General features: G+C 45.2%; 1 protein-coding gene across 3 annotated transcripts in view; it reads left to right on the top strand.

Annotated features, from left to right (window-relative positions):
- The window catches only part of WASL (WASP like actin nucleation promoting factor), a 619,654-nt gene that overhangs the window by 520,193 nt on the left and 82,383 nt on the right, over positions 1-17,078 (top strand). For all 3 annotated transcript variants that reach the window (XM_069629112.1, XM_069629113.1, XM_069629111.1), the window contains one exon: positions 194-347. In XM_069629112.1, the coding sequence (XP_069485213.1) occupies positions 194-347 (154 nt within the window). The remainder of the gene's footprint in view (positions 1-193; positions 348-17,078) is intronic.

Below are 17,078 nucleotides of genomic sequence, written 5' to 3'. Positions count from 1 at the left end.
TGTGCTTATGACATCCTCTTCATTGGGAGTCATGTTAAAGTAACACAGTGGTGTTCGGGGTTAAGGTGACCAAGAAATCCAGTCTGTTGTATGTTTTTTTTTTTTCATCCACCAACTATATTGCAGTGTGTTAACAACAACAATCAAACCAAACTCTGTTTTTATCATTTTAAATAATCTGTTTGTATTTTAGGTCAATAACTTAGATCCGGAATTAAAAAAGCTGTTTGATATGTGTGGCATCTCAGAGGATCAGCTAAAGGATAAAAAAACATCAAAAGCCATTTATGACTTCATTGAAAAAACCGGTGGTGTTGAAGCTGTAAAGAACGAGTTGCGTAGGCAGGGTAAGTGTAGACCATTGTTCCAGCTAAATTAGTATGTGTGAAATATAACTCTTCCTGTGATGTTTAAAAATACTATAAATAATGTTTGCCATTAAGTACTTGATTTGGATGCACATGATTGCTTTAGACATTCACAATTACTGGTAAGTAACTGAACAATAGACCATCATTTATGGGCACTTTGAAACATTATTTTTTTATTGTATAAGTGCCTAGCAAGCAAACAATAAAATATACCATGATTGAAATGTTGTTTGATGGGGATACTCATTATGTGGGCCTTCAGATGATATCAACTACAACTTACATGCACCTTCACCACTGACTTTGTAGGCTACTGTAGGGCTGATGGGCGTTAAAATTAAAAACAGCTGGAGTGCTGCATAATGGGTAAACTGCTACTTTACACCCCATACCCAAATAACTTGACTAAATTCAAACACAAAGTGAGTCAACCTTCTTCCCTGACTTCAAACTGTAGATCCCGTTTTGTTTTTATTTTAATAAAAACCCTAATGTTAATGGAGTAATTGAAATAAATGTGATAATGTTGGTGTTTATGCTATGAAACATTACAATAATTTTTGCATTCATTCTATAGGTCCTCCACGATGGACTGGTATGTATGTATGCAGGCTGCACATGCATGGTGTGGTGTGTGTGTGTGTGTGTGTGTGTACTCTTGCTGTTTATATTGGGAATAAGATACATATAAAAATATGCAATGTCCCGACAGTGTTTTGGCTTGGTTCTTTTACCGGATAAAGAGCAACATTTACAGAAACACTATGCCACCCCCCCCTCCTCCGAACCATCGATTGGTGTTAGGGGTGAGAACAGTGATTGGGTGGTGGACAACATTTTGGCGAGGGAAGCTTCATTAAGGTCAGGAGGGGGGGGATAGAAGGGGCCTTTTAAACCAAGAACTGCTTTCATAAACAGGATCCGGAAAACCAGATTGGATGCTGCATCATATAACCTTGGCTTGTGAATGCTTAGGAAATCAAATGTTATTTGAATTGAGCGTTATGTCAAATTTCTCAGCAAAATTAAAAGTGGTAAGTCAGTTTGAGGACAGTAGTTGCCCTTGCTCTCACAAAGATAGCTAGCGGCTGTGTGATCAACATATGCTACAGGAAAACATGTGCTTCACTGTTAAAGCTTGTAATGTTGAAGAAATTGAAGTGATAGGTTTTGCACTTTCACTAGTTAAAACATGGTTGTATATCTTTCTTCAAAGGCAATAGGAAATGATAGGCCGATATCTTGAATTATTCTGTATTTTGAAGAAGCATTTCAAGGGTTGTGATAATCGTTCATTTTCATATGATGTGTATATACACCTTATGTTCCATAATCCTCAACATGCGTTTCACTGTGTTGTACACCTTCAGGAGCTAGCACAATACAATTTTGGATAGACACCAGACTTTCTCAGTGGTCCTTCTGTGATTCAGCAATTAACCAGAAGTACCTAGCTGTTCTTTCATAAAATGGTGACGAAAGCAAACCTTTCTCCAACCCATAGGGAAATGATGGTGGCCGGGCTACTGCTGGGTTGCTTTTCCCCCTCCTCATGGAGAAAAATGTGCAAGTAACATAACCATGCTAGATTGCCTTAAAGATTGGTAAGGTTCTGACCAAATCATTTTTTGGAAACCGGTTTAAAGGTCGACTCACTACTTAAGGGCCCAGTCCCCCTTAGAATAGGCTACGACTGTATATGCTGTGTTATTGCTTTTGAATAGCGCACATCGGGGGGATAGCTCAGGGGCAACGTGCTCGCCTTGGAAACAAGATGACACAGAGCAACACAGGTTTGATCCCCAGGTCCACACTTAGAAACCTCCGAGTATTAAGCGTGCTTTACCAATTACATCTGCCCGTGCATGGCCTTGAAGTGCTGCATTCTGGTCCAAGTGAGTAATAGGGTACAGCCCAAACATGAACAAGTGTGATCGGGGTGATTATTAAACTAGAAGTGTGTGTGTATGAGAGCAGTACATGTTATTCAATCCTAGTGCTTTTATATTCTGTCTTCCTTTGAGGGCTATTGTAGATGGAAATATATTAGGAACCTGATATCTTATTTTGCATGCTTCCTAGTCTCCTAATTAAGAAATTGCCTTTAGGCATGGAGTGACACTAGTCTGCTTTAATGATCTGTGTAAGGGCAAGGACATTTTATTGTCTGAAACGCTTGTGTGTTGCTGGGGACGGGTAGCCAGGTCTTAATGCCTTTATGGAATGCAAAGTGGTTGTGAATCCAAAAGAAGACCTTCAGAACTTGATGTTTTCAAAACCAAGGGGGTTTTATCCAATGTTGGGGTGTTTTGTGCAGGGGCTTGATCTGTCACCAACTGTGCGGTTTGAACTGTAGAATCATGGGGCAGAAGCCCTACAGTGCTCTGTGCTATGCATATGTGGGCCTTGAAAGATGTGGTGGACAGCTTCTAGTCAGTTAAGCACATGTAGGGATAGATAGTAATCTGATCTCTTTACCTCTCCAACTGGCAAAGATGGAGGCGTCTGGCTGTAGAGATCCAAATATACGAGGATTGTGGAAAGGTATTCTTTTTTATTGAGGTGCATTTAGGAGGCACTTGGAGTCCTTTTGCACGCATCACGTTAAAATGCAATATACAAAATACAAATGAAATACAATTTAAGTCACACATAAGATCATCAATAAATCAAAATGTTATATCAGCATTTAAAATCACTTGGTTAATGAATACCAATTCATAATAGATTTTAAAGGAACATCAGAGGAACTATTCACTTAAATAAAACATGTGTACAAGGAATTTACTTTAAGCCAAACCTGATGTGCGGTGGCTGTGATGACATAAGATTGTGCTAAAAAAGGGCACTCCAAAACTGGTCAGAGCAATAATTGCCAAATCTAGTACATTCCCTTATATCGATGTCCTGGAGGGAAGGGCAATCTGTCGGCACATGCCGAGCTGTTTGCACTTTTGTTTTACATATATTTGACACATGCGGTCCTGCCTTTTAATTCCCCTAAAGGCCCCAATATTTACTAGTACAGGGAGAAGAACAAAACTAAGGCAAAGAGTAAAACGAATGTGTGCTGGCAGGTGCAACGTGATTAAATATTTCCTTGGGGAATCCTCAAATTGACCCTGACAATTGAAGACTATATATTTGCATTTTTCAGCCAAGCTGTTCAAATAAACACAACAACCACTATTGCAGGTTTTACCATTTATCTTACTTAAAAATAGTGTAATTTTTAAAATCCCAGTACAAGGTAAGCTAGTCTCTTGACAGTTTCTGGTCACTATATGTTCCAGATCTCTGAACCAAGTGCTCTTCGATAACCGATCATTGTGGGCTTGTGCGTTATATACCAGGGAGTTCATAGAACTCCAGTTACATTTTATTTCAGCCCAGAATTTACAGGCTGCGGTTTTTCACATGGATAATAGAGACTAAAGACAGAGTTCTAATCTTAAAGCCTCAACAGGGATGGCACTTTGGATGTTCAATAAAGAGCAAACAATTTTAGCCTTCTGCTTCGGCAGCCAAAGTACTGCCTTGAGGAGGTAGACTTTCATTTTACAGGATGGTGGGAACTATAGACCTCCTGTATGCCACAACTTGAGCTTCAATTGATCTACCACCATTTTGGGGAATAACCCTCCTAATGGTTAGCCACTTTCTCCATGTTTTTGCTACTATCTGTTCTTCTATATGTGCCAGGAACGCGGAAGCCTGTATTTGGACACCAAGATATTCACATGTGGCAACAAACTAAGGAACGCGGAAGCCTGTATTTGGACACCAAGATATTCACATGTGGCAACAAACTCTACCCGTACATTATCTAGGGTCCAAATAAAGGGGTCCCTACCCTTATTTCCTCCCAAAGGTAATCGTTTTTGTCTTGCAGATGTTCATTTTTAGCCCATTTAGTTCAGAATATAGGGACAATTCATTCAGAGATCGTTGTAGTCCAGTTTCCGTCCTATCCATAATCATAGTATCAACAGTGTACATTAAGCACATTGTTTTGGTTTTACAGACTGAGTTTAGAGCCTGTGTTAAGTCAGATACATAAAGGTTATGAACCAATTGCTCTAATGCACAATCCTGCTTCAGTCCCACATTTGTCGTAATGTCCTGAGAATGCCCCCTTCAAATGGATTGTGTTCTCCAAAGTATTCATAATATTTGACATATGTTGTTCAGTTTACGCTGCTTTGGGAAACTTTTTCGGCAGAGGGCACCCTGCGTCGATGGCGTCGGGTCCATGTCCCTCGAAGGCCTCCGTCGAGGGTGACATCATCAGATGTTATATATATCACGCAGGGTGCCTGTTGGCCTCAGTTCCGTTTTTCTGCAAAGTCGTTTGCTTTGTTTGAAACCCGGCGCCATCATACTTATTTAGTAAATTTCTGTGCATTTTTCGAAAAGCTTCCGAGATGTTGTCTTCTCCATGGACTCCTCATTCAGTTTAAAAAACATTTAAGTTCGAAAATGTCCATCACAGAACTGCATCGGATCTGCCTGTGGTGCCTCGGAGAGGGCCACGATACAACTTTGTGTTCGAAGTGCCAGGCCATGACGGAAAAAGCCCTGAGGGAACGAAAGAGGATACTTGAGGTAGGCAGAGTTTCGTGAGATGACACGCCTTGGAGGAAGGCCAATCGGTCTCGGTCTAGAAGCAGATCCTGCCATTTCTCTTCAAGGAGGTCTTGGCGTACACACCGCTGGTCGCCTTACCTGGCGTTTTCGTCAGGCGACTTCCCTGCAAGGGTGGCATGCCCTTCAAAGAAATCGACTCCTGCTGAGTGGGAAGCTTTCCGTGTGGAATTGCTCAAGATTTTTGAGAAGCAGGGGCGTCCTTCTGCTGCGCCTTCTGTGGAAGCTGGTAAGGAGAGGTCTCGGATGAAAACGTGCATGCCCTTGAGCCCAGAGAACAGTATGATCATAGGCGAGAGTCCTCGAGGCTTCCATCAGACAAAGTCTAAGGATCACTCGAGACTGGGTGAGAGGTCAAGGTCGTCGATGCCTTCGAAGCCCTCGAAAGAATCGATGCCGTTGGTGTCTATGAAGCCCATCAGGTCATTAACGTCCCTTAGACCATCAATGCCTTCAATACCTGGATCGACGCCGACATGGTCGACGCCGGCTGTGCCTCTTTTGACGCCACAGCCGACCAGTGGTCCTCCAAAAAAAGGCACTGGCTAAAACCAAGTCGATGCCATTGACTCCTCTGGGTTCCAGACCAGATAAATGTACACCTCTACCGAAGGATTTCTTCAAGGCCATTTTTGAGGAGGATGAGCGTACGGATCAGGAGGATGCCCAGTTTGGGCTACAGTATGGTACCCCGAATCTGCCGGAGTGCCTCATTTCTGAAGAGTGTCGGATTCAGGACTTATGTGAGTCTTTGCACAATGCCAGTGGCATTGATACCTCTCCTGAATTGGAATTTGGAGGGCCTGAACCCAGGGACCATGCAGACTCCTCATATAGACAACTGATTTCTAAAGTTGTGGAATACTTAGGCTGGTCAAGACCTCCAGTTCCTTACAGAAAAGGGTGGCAAGGAATTGGGGCTCTCCAGATTCAAATCCAGCTGTGGACAAAAGTCTTGCAAAGAAATAGCGCTCATCCTCTAGCGACCCTGACTACCTGTCCAAGCACCCCACTCCTGAGTCTTGTGGTCCAGGCACCTATGGCTACCTCGAAACAGCTTACCCTAACATCCCTCATGATGGGGACGATAAGCGTGTGGATGGATGGGCGCGAAAAGTATTCTCTGCATGGATTGTGGCTTTGAAATCTGCCGACTCCACGTGTACACTTGCAACACTTTCGTACACTCTGTGGGAGTGCATTGCTATGGCGGCAGAGCATATTCCTGAAGGGGAGGAAAGGGACGTCTTCCTGGCTATTGTTAAAGACGATAAGGAAGCCATGTGCGAGTCCCTTCAGTCTGGGCTGGACTCTGCGGACAGCATCTGCAGGTCCATGGCTACAAGCACCGTGATGCGCAGGTTTGCATGGTTGTGGAAGGCAGGTTTTGCACCTGATGTACAGGCTCAGCTTCTCAACATGCCTTTTGACGGGTGTCATCTTTTTGGCAGCAAGGCTGACGAGAGCTTTGAGAAGTTGCAGACTTCTCAGGTGGCTGCCAAATCTTTAGGCTCCGCTGATAGGCAACTTCAGCCTTTTCATGCTAGCGGACAACCTTGGAGGGGTAGATCTTTTCGCTTCTACTCCTCATTTGGAAGGGCGAGAGGAATGACCAGACAAAGAGGCCAAAGGAGAGGTCCTCGTGGTGGGCGAGGTCTAGATGCCAAGCCAGCTCACACGGCAGCCTCTGTTCCATCGGCCGCTGCCAATGCCACTTCAAAACCACTCTGAGGGCTTGAATCACTCCTTACCTGTCTCAGCATTTGAAATAGCTCATGGTTACTGCCTTCCATTTCTAAAGAAGCCCTAGGACAATCCACTGGGGAAACAGTCTTTTGAAGGTTCCGGATCCGCTCCTTGTGCAGGAAATTTTAAACCTACTAGAGAAAGGCGCTATAGAACCAGTCCCTGTAGCGGAGAGGAACAAGGGTTGGTATTCCCCATATTTTTTGATTCCCAAAAAGGACAAAGGACAAAGGACAGAGGACTGAGACCCATCTTGGACTTGAGCTACTTGAACATGTTCCTCAGGAAAGACCAGTTAAAAATGGTCACTGTTTAGTTTATTTACAGAGTGCAATGAGCCCTTAGGCAACTGGGCGCTGAGCTTGCAAGTTACAGAGGAAATGCAAATAAAAATACATACATAAGGTAACAATGGAATACACAATTTACACAAGTACAATAAGTAGGCGAGGAGATCTACCTTTAGATTTAGGTATATACAGCAAAGTTCACAGTAAAACAAGAATTGTATACAAATCTACACAGTACGATGCAGTACCTAGAAGTATGCAGGTCAGGGTATGGTTATGCACACAGGTTATGGTCTTGTTCATGTATCCATACTTTGGCTTTTTTTCGGAATAGGTGGCAGGAAGGTTCCTCTCAAGAATAGAGGGAGGGCATTCCAGTTTATCTCCGCCAGGACATGGGAGCTAATCCCTCCCCCCCACCCCTTCTCGTTTTTTGCTTAAAGCGAGGCATGTTGAGATGCAATGCCTCATGGCAGTTGTCATTGGCCGTGTTGTAGTATGACGTGTGATAGTGTTGGGTAGGTATCTGGGAGCCTAGTCCGAAAGACATTTGTGTGTGAGGGACCTAGTTTTGAATGCTATTCTTTGTTTGAAGTCAAGCCATTTTAAGGGGAGTGCCTAGTTTCCGAGATGTTCCTAGACATGTTTAGCGCTGTCCGATTAGCATTATTTTGCATGATTTGCATTTTTTTGAGGTTTTGTTGTGAAGTGCCAAGATGGAGTGCATTAAAATAATTGAGCTTGGATGGGACCAAGGCTCTAGCTAATGTAATGCAGTTGGCTGTAGTTAGGCCGACAGGTATTTATAAGTTTACATGTGTATAAGGAAGAGGAAGCTAAGGCGTTAGTTTGTCTGGTTAGGGTCAATGCTGAGTCTATGTAGATTCCTAGTGTTTTCACCACATTGGCTACCTTAATTAGATTGCCATCGATGTTGAACGATTTGAATGACTCATCCAGTTTGTTCAGGTTATCAGGTGAGCCCAGGAGGAGCCGCTCTGTCTTATCGTAGTCAAGACAGAGCCCATTCTTCGCCATCCAGGCCTGTATGATAAGGTAAATATCGTTGAGGGTCTTGCTATCCAAAGTGTAATCACCAGTGATGGGAATGAGTAATGAGCAAAGACCCTCATAGATTTGTTATTGAGGAAGGACTCAATCCAGGCATTGGCTTGGTTGGAGAAGTGTGCAGCTTCCCAGAGGTGTTTACATAAGATTTTATGGTCCACCAAATCAAATGCTGCTGATGGGTCTAGTAAGAGAAGCAGGGCCAGTTTGCCTTTGTCTTTCAGAGTCTCCGATCCTTCAGGCCCTCGAACTCCAGGATTCGTTGATGTCATTGGAGCTTCCGGATGCTTATTTTCATGTGCCATTTCATCTCAATCACAGGAAATACCTGAGGTTCGCGGTTGGCAGCTCGCACTTTCAGTTTCTAGTCCTGCCATTCCGGTTGACCTCCGCCCAAGGGTTTTCACCAAACTGATGGCGGTGGTGGCAGCGAGTCTCGGGAGGGTGGGGGGGGGTCATCTAAATGTTACCTTCTACTTTCTTCATAGACTGGGCTTCTCCCTCAATTACAAGAAGTCCCATATGACACCTTTGCCGAAGCTCCAAAACATCAGAGCTGTACTGGACACATCCTTTGTGAAGATATCGCCACCCGCAGTGAGGGATAGAGACATTCTTCAGATGGTAACAAAATTTCAGAGTGCCCAGAGTCTTCCAGCCTTTGACGACTTAAGATTGCTCGGCCTCATGACATCCTGAATTATTCTGGTGCTAGTGGCACGCCTGAGGATGAGATCCCTTCAATGGGCTCTAAGAACTCAATGGTCCCAATTCTCAGGAAAGATGTCAGACCGTCTTCAGATTCTGTGATGGCCCTGCAAAGAAAATATTCTGAAGGGAGAGCCTTTTTGGCAACCATGGCCGAAGATAATGTTAGTGACTGCCGCCTCATTCACGTGGGTGGGAAGCTCATGCCACCGATCTGACAATCGGCGGTCGTTGGTCTCCATCGGAATCCAAACTACACATCAATCGTTTGGCGCTAAGAGCAAATCAGGCTAGTACTTTTTTTGCCATCTGTTGGAGAAAAGAATGTCCTGATAATGGCGGACAACACAGTGGCCATGCACTACCTCAACAAGAGAGGAGGCGCCAGGTCTCTACCTCTGTGCAGAGGGGCAATGCAGCTCTGGTACTGGGCTATTTAGGAAGGAAGCTACCACACAGCGGTTCACCTGGCCAGAGAGAACACGGCAGCGGATGCTCTAACCAGGCGGTGCAGTCTCCCACGAGTGGGAACTAGCTCAGGAAGTCCTTAAAGAGGTCTTCACCCTTTGGGGAACCCCCTCAAGTGGATCGGTTTGCGACCAGTGTCAACCGGAAGTGTGAGCAGTACTGCTCAAGGGAATGTCCTCCGAGAGGACTCTCTAGGAGACGCGTTTGTGTTGGATTGGGGATTTCCGCTGCTGTATCCTCCAGTCCCCGTCATTCGTCATGTAATCAGGAGGTTGCGAAGGTTCGGGAAACACATGATCCTGATTGCCCCGTATTCGGCCAGGAGAACGTGGTACCAGAACCTTCTGGATATGTCCATCTGTCCTCCGATGTGTCTTCCTAAAAGAGAGAACCTTCTCTCGCAAGAGGAGGGTCGAGTTCTCCATCCAGAGGTCATGAATCTCAACCTTCATGCTTGGTTTCTGAAAGGTTGAGATATAAGGATTGGGACCTAGCGGATGATGTTATGGAGGTGTTGCTTTCGGCCAGAAGGCCAGCAACAAAATCTCTGTGCCGTTGGAATAAGTTTTGTGACTGGTGCAGAGAAATGAATGTTGATCCTTTTCGGTGTGCTACTCCAGATTCTGTCCTTTTTTGCTTTCATTGGCACATAAAGGTCTTCAGGTTGGCACCACTAAAGGCTACTTGGCAGCGCTATCCATCTTTAAGCGTTCATCAGAGTAATGTTCCCATTTCAAGATTCCGTTGGTGGCTCCGTTTCTGAAAGGGCCACTAATGTGTTCCCTCCATCTCCTTTTCATGTTCTGGTTTGGGACCTCAACTTGGTTTTAACATTTGTAATGCGTGCCCCTTTTGAGCCTTTGAACACATGTCCTTTAAGGTTTTTAACCTTTAAACAATCCTACTGGTTGCTATTACATCTGCACATAGAGTGAGCGAATTGCAGGCACTTTCTTCCAAGCCACCTTTTACTATATTCCACAAGGACAGGGTTGTGTTAAGGGTGAAACCCTTTTTCTTGCCTAAGGTAGTCTCCGACTTCCATTTACGTCAGAAGATTGTGCTACCAGCTTTTTACCCTCCTCATCCTAGTAAAGAAGAGGAAAAACTCCATAGGCTGGATCCTAGGAGAGCGTTTAGAATGGCTAAATTGTACGTCCAACTTTCTTTGTAGGGTATACAGGGCACACATTGGGACTGGCTTTTACTAAACAGACATTGTCTGGTGGATCGTTCTAGCCATCCAGCTTAATCTCCACACCAAATCTGTTGGTTGTCTTCAGAGCTGCCAGATGCACGGAAACTGCTCTCCTGAACATCCGTGAAGACCTGCTCTCCAACCTTGACTCTAACACCCTGTGCGTCCTCATCTTGCTTGATCTCTCTTCGGCCTTTGACACTGTCAACCATGCCATCCTGCTCAACCGTCTCTGTGATAACCTGGGTATCACTGGTCAGGCTCTGGCATGGCTGACTTCTTTCCTCTGCAACTGACCCTCCCAGGTCCAACTTGGGTCCTTCCTCTCGGATATCTTTTCCTCTACCTGTGGTGTCCCCCAGGGGTCTAAACTCTCTCCCTGGCTGTTCAACCAATACCTGGCTCTCCTGGCCAACCGCATCGCTGCTCTTTGCCCCAACTTTCAGTGCTATGCGGATGATACCCAGCTCATTTCCAGGCTACCCTCGGCCTCCTCCTCCTCTCCTTCCCTCATCTCTGACTCTCTGCAATCCAGGAGTGGTGTGCCGCCATTGACCTCTGCCTTAATGCCAGTAAGACTGAGATTCTACTCATCGGCACACCCACTCCCTCCTTCCCTGCAGCTCTCTGGCTGGCCTCTTCCTGCTCCCACCTGCAAGGCGAAAAACCTCGGAGTCATCTTCGACTCCACACTCTCCTTCTCTCCTCAAATCTCTGACTTCTCTAAGAAGTCGCACTACCAGCTGCACCTCCTCAGAGGTATTCTTCCTTTCCTCTCCTTCCCCCAGAAGCTCACTGTCTCCAGGGCCCTGGTTCTCTCTAAGCTGGACTATTGTAACAGCCTCTATCTAAATCTGCCTGCCTCTACTCTCCGCCATCTGCAACTTATCCAGAACAGGACTTTGAGACTTGTCCTTGGCCTCCAGCCCAGGGATCGTATCTCTCCAGGACTGAAATCTCTGCATTTTCTCCCAGTGGCTGCGAAGATTAAGTTCAAAACCCTCTGCATTGTCCACAAGGCCTTCTGGGGCCGCAATACCTTAAACTCTCTCTGCCTAAATATCTTCCTTCTTGAGCTCTTCGCTCATCCGCATCCAACTCCCTCAGGATCAGTCGCTTCTCCAAGCAACGAATTGGTGGTAGTTATCTTTCTTCGGCAGAGGCTCCCTCTGGAACAGCCTTCCTGCCTCCATGAAACTTGAGGAGAACCATCTCCGGTTCCAGAAACGCCTCAAAACCTAGCTCTTTGCCTCTACTTTCTCCCCCCTCTCCCTTGCTGAATTCCTTTCAGATTCTGCACTGGTTACCTGGCCACCCTTTCTGATTCTTGGGCCCAGGCCCACCAGTTGCCCGCCAGCACTGCCTCCCTGGCAACCCCTGTACCCGAGGACTGTTTTCTGTATCCTTACAGTCCCCCTACCAGCACAAATGTCTGCACTTATCTTGCACTTGCCACCAGCTGGCCGTTTTTATTGATCTTATTTATTCTACAATCCCATGTACTGCACTTTTCCCATCTCCCTTCCACCTCTCGCCTTTTCCCTTTCCCCCTCACCATGCACTTGCACGATCTGAATGACACCTGGCCTAGTAGGATCATTGTCCTTTGTTCCCCCTCCCTTGCCTCGTCGCGCCTTGAAACACTTGTGTATAGGTGCATTATAAATTAAATATATCATATATCATTGAATGCTACAGATTTGCAGGCAAAGACCCTCCTGAGGGTTTACGTGCTCGTTCCACCAGGGGCAAGGCTACATCGACAGCCCTTCAAAGGAGTCTCCCTTTAAAGAACATTTGCGATGCTGCTACGTGGTCTTCTATATACACACACACACACGTTTACTAAGCATTATTCGCTGGATTCTTCTCATGGTCAGGAGGTCGCTTTTGGTAAGGCGGTACTTTATTCCGCCCTCTAAAAATACAAATGGTTGAATATAGAATTCTACTCCCTCCGCCACTCACGGATACTGCTTTGGGAGTCTGTCAAAGATGAGGAATACGTTGGAGGACACAATCCATTCAAAGAACAAGTTACTTACCAACTGGTAACGTTCTTTCGACTGGATGTTCCTCCAATGTATTCCTCAACACCCTCCCAACGTACCCCTCTGTAGAATTTCCCATGCTATTACAGCTTTCATTCCAGCAAGGCTGAGTACTGTCATGCAGTCGTGATGGGCATCTGTGCTTCACAAACAAAGGGGGCAGGGGAAGAGAACTGAGGCCAACGGGGGTGCTATATATATATAACATCTAATGACGTGTACCAACGGAGGCTTTCGAGGGACATGGACTGGATGCCATCGACGCAGGGCGCCCTCTGCCGAAAAAGTTTTCTGAAGCAGCTGAAGCTGAACAACATATGTCATAGATGAGGAATACGTTGGAGGACTCGATCCATTCGAAGGGGGCATTGTCAGGACATTATGCTAAATCTGGGACTGAAGCAGGATTGTGCATTAGCGCTACTGGTTTATAACCTTTATGTATCGGACTTAGCCCAGGCTCTAAACTCAGTCTGAAATTTTTCTCCTAAATATGGTAAAACCAAAATGATGTGCTTAATGTACGCTGATGATACTGTGATTATGGATAGGACCGAAATTTGACTACAACGATCTCTGAATGAATGAATTGTTAAAGACGAGGAATACGTTGGAGGAACATCCAGTCGACTGACTCCATACGATTGCCAGGATCTATGGGACAATTGAGGCCCTGGGGTCCTTAGGCCTCCATTCTGTATAGCCGGTACAAGTGACTGAGACTGTACATGAGGCTGGCTATTGTGAACACCTTCAGAGCCCACCATCCCCCCAGGGAATGCGTTTCAGGAATTATTTTCAGGTTTGCCCCTTACCCCAAATTGTGGGCTAGATTTATCCATCACAGGGGAGGTCCATTTATCGAGGGGCCCATGCAGTACCACTTGTCTCTTTACTCCTTCCAGCAGTGTGTTTGTGATTAGATATTTACCAGCTTTAAGATCATCCCTGTGCTGATCAAGTTGTTTTAGGGTCACAGGTATAGAAGAAGTGGAGACCTTCATCTTGTGAACTGTATGCTCCTGCACCGGTTTGATGCGACATCGCTTTTTCCTTCTCAGTGACTCATTTTGGCTAATTAGTAAAGATTGTTCAATGTCAAGGGCTTCTATTGCTTGCTCTCTAAACCCTGCAGTGACCCTTATTGAGGGGCCTTGCGGGACTACCGAGTGAGGATTTCTTGTAGGCATAGCAGTTTGATTCAACAGGGTCCAAACTCCATACGTCGTACCACCATTGTGGCGACCTTTCTTCCCTGGTGGTGGTTTTCCCCCTCAATTAAGTATTTAGGGGGTAGGAGGATACCGCAGAATCTCGAGAAAAAGGAGTTGACTTCAAAAGGACTTTCATGCCCTTCCGAACTCCACTGTTTCTCCAAGTATTGAGCATAAAACAAATAGTGCATCTATTTTGGACACTACCAAGTCCAGGCAGGCTTTCCTAAGAGACATGGGCCTGAGCTGTAGGACACGAGTTGCCTTCCTGTGCAAATTCTGATTCGCCCTCCTCACTAGGAGTAATAGGAAAATTCAGGAGTGGCCGATTGGTCCCAATTGGCTGTCGCAGATACATTTGTGCTCCTCAATTTGGTACGACTTGAATTTATGGGTGCAAGTGAATTTCTCTTAAAATTGATGCAATGATTCAGTAAAGACTTGATATTATCAATATGAAACGAGCTTTGTAGCAGATTAACCAGATGTATATCAGTTACGCACAATATCATTCTCTCCCTGTACTTTTCCCACATTCATTGTGGCAGTTTTATTTTCAAAGTATTCTGTTTCTTTTAGGCTGGCACACAAAACCAGCTTTGATTTTCTTAGAGGGATTATTTAGTGATTCAGTACTGGCAGCTTGCAGGGGACTGTGCGCGCATTTTGGCACTCGAAACACAATTTGCCTCAGAACAGGTGTGGGTAGGTCTTATTTCCCCATGATTCTGCCCCTTTAATCAAATACAGTAGGGCATCCGGCTAGCTATGTGCAGTAAAATTTGCTAGGTCAGGGTTTGGAAGTTACCCAGATTGCAGCGTGACCTGGCAACACAGAGTTAAAGAAATGCCAACACAGCCAAACAGCCCAGCCTTGAATTAGCCGCTCACTGTTTGCAGTGAGACTGGTCACCTCCCCACTCCTGCCTCAGACTGGTAACGACTGTAGTCACTCGCTGGGAATTTCACCATGGGTAGCTACTGGCTCCACAGGACACTGGAACAGGGAGTTTGTACGGTCAGTGGCCCCCCTATATAAGTCACACCCCAATACACTTTTCACCTGCACAAACGGCAATGACTGCACTTCCACTGTGACACGACTGCGCTGTGCTTTGTGGTTTTAAGGCTGGCTCCTCCTCCACAAAGTAAAGCATGATGAAAGACTCAGCAGAATACCAGAGCGGACTGCACTGACTGCACTTCCACTCTGACACCACTCCGCATATAAATAAAGACGTTTTGCATATGTATGCGTGAGAGGATAAGTGCTACGGTTGCCTGAACTTTTTGAGGGAAACTCAAGAAGGGGAACATGAGTCTTGGGAGCTAAAGCAAATTTAAGGGCAATTTTACCATCAAGTTAATTGGATATGCTGTCGAGAAATGAGTCTGTATGACTCCTAGGATCTTTCTTGCTTTGATTGGCTTGCGTGGGGTAGCCAGCCCAGCTAACTTTAAGGGGAGTGGTTGAGTGATGGGCCGGTTGCCATAGGTCACATTTTCAGGCTTTCCTGCATTGTTTAATTGTTCAGGGTCATCCAGCAATCATTTTCATTACACATCTGCTGAGTTGTGGAGGTAGTAGATGATCTTGTCTCATTGGCATACCTATATTGGATGAATCTCAAAAAATATATATAGAGAGAGGAAATGCTGAGCGATCGTGTGGAGCATGGTGGATACCGGCATTGAATGATGTGAATATGTAACAGTGGCCCAAGCACATCCAGTCTTGAGCTTGACTCTAGATCCCATTCTGTGTCAGATGGTTTCTGTTCTTTATTATATAGTTTTGGAGGTTGCTAAAAAGTCTGGAAGGACAAGTGAAGATACTCAGTCGATATCCCACCTATTCTTGACGCTGGAAAAGGTCCCGATTTAGTACTGTGGTATGGGTAGAAGCCATTTGTTTCATCAATAAGATTGTAAGCTTATTAGAACTACATTGTTTGTAAATAGGCTGATATTTCAATGAGCTTGAAGGGGAACGTAGCTGTGTTTTTAGAATTGAGGCCAGGGTTTGATGAGAGATTTGTAATGCTCCTGGAGTCGTCCCTACTTCGAATGAGGTGTTCAGTAGAATGGTAACATTTGCTGCCATGTGTAATTGGCAGATGCCTTTTGAAAACGGCATGGATCTGCAGGGAAGCCCTACTTACTGCAGCCTCTAATAGACGTCCTCTTGAGAATTTTTACCAACCATCTAGACTGATCACAGAAGTGTGGGAGACAGTCTTGTGCTTTCATGCCTTTGATAGGTTTGGTGCCCATGGACAACATTTCATTTTTCCCAGGTTGAAACTAAAAGTTCCTGTGGATAGACTAACACTGCCTTTGCAATCCGGGTCTGCGCTAGGATTGCCTATAGTGAATAGGTCCTGAAAATTGAAGATGGAAGGGGGCTTGAAGTGCTTCGCATGAATGCAGGACTAGCGGCAGAGGAGAATGTTTTTGAAAGTGGTCAGTGATGATCACAAAGAAATGGAGGTGGGATAAAGTCCTTGGTGCATGCTGTATAGCTCTGAACGCAGAGGGTCACAAAGAGATCCTTTTTATAGGCAGTTTACAGTTGCTAGGCGGCGAGAGTACTGTATTTCATTGCTTTGCCAGGTTGCTTTGTCGTTATATCAGAGCTAGCACTAACAGTTCACCTTATTGGCTGATACTAGGGGGTGCTCAATTTAAGTTGCATGAAACGGTGTGTAGTCTTTGGGGATATTGCACTCTTGTTTCCAGAGATTCTTAAAAGTAAGCCTGGGAGTTGAAGACATTGATGAGCTAGTGCATGCATGACAACCTGCCCCATCCCATTTGGGAGATGCTTGTTGGGTACTTTTTTTATCTATGCATTCTCAGACGTGTAGACCTAGATTCGCCTATTTTTTAACTCCAGTAATACAAGTCACAGAATGCAAAGAAAAAAGGAACTGGGCTCATTTCAGAATAGAATGGGGCTTGTTGGCATCTATGGAAGTGGTTGAAGATGGGGACAAGGTTGATGAGCGTTGGCGAATTCTCGGTGGAACATCTGCCAAACCCCTGCACAGGGCTTTAGGTAATGTGTTCTTGATATCAAAGTTGATAAGGACCAGGCATAACCTCTCCAAGCATTCTACCTCCCTTTACAAATGAGTTCCTTCTGCCTTATGGTCCTTGAAAATGTTTATGCCCCAAGCACTTCAAGTATGGCGCCTTTCTGGATGACTGCAAGCTTTGCACTGTATCATACCTAGCATCTAGCGTCCCAATAATCTACAGAACCAAACTGCTGATATTTGGAATCCACCTTCCCAGTAGTCCTCAATATATCCATCAAT

This window comes from Ambystoma mexicanum, chromosome 12 (assembly GCF_040938575.1).
Source record: "Ambystoma mexicanum isolate Mex_15411 chromosome 12, UKY_AmexF1_1, whole genome shotgun sequence".
Taxonomy (NCBI): domain Eukaryota; kingdom Metazoa; phylum Chordata; class Amphibia; order Caudata; family Ambystomatidae; genus Ambystoma; species Ambystoma mexicanum.
This window is presented reverse-complemented; position numbering and strand designations above follow the sequence as displayed.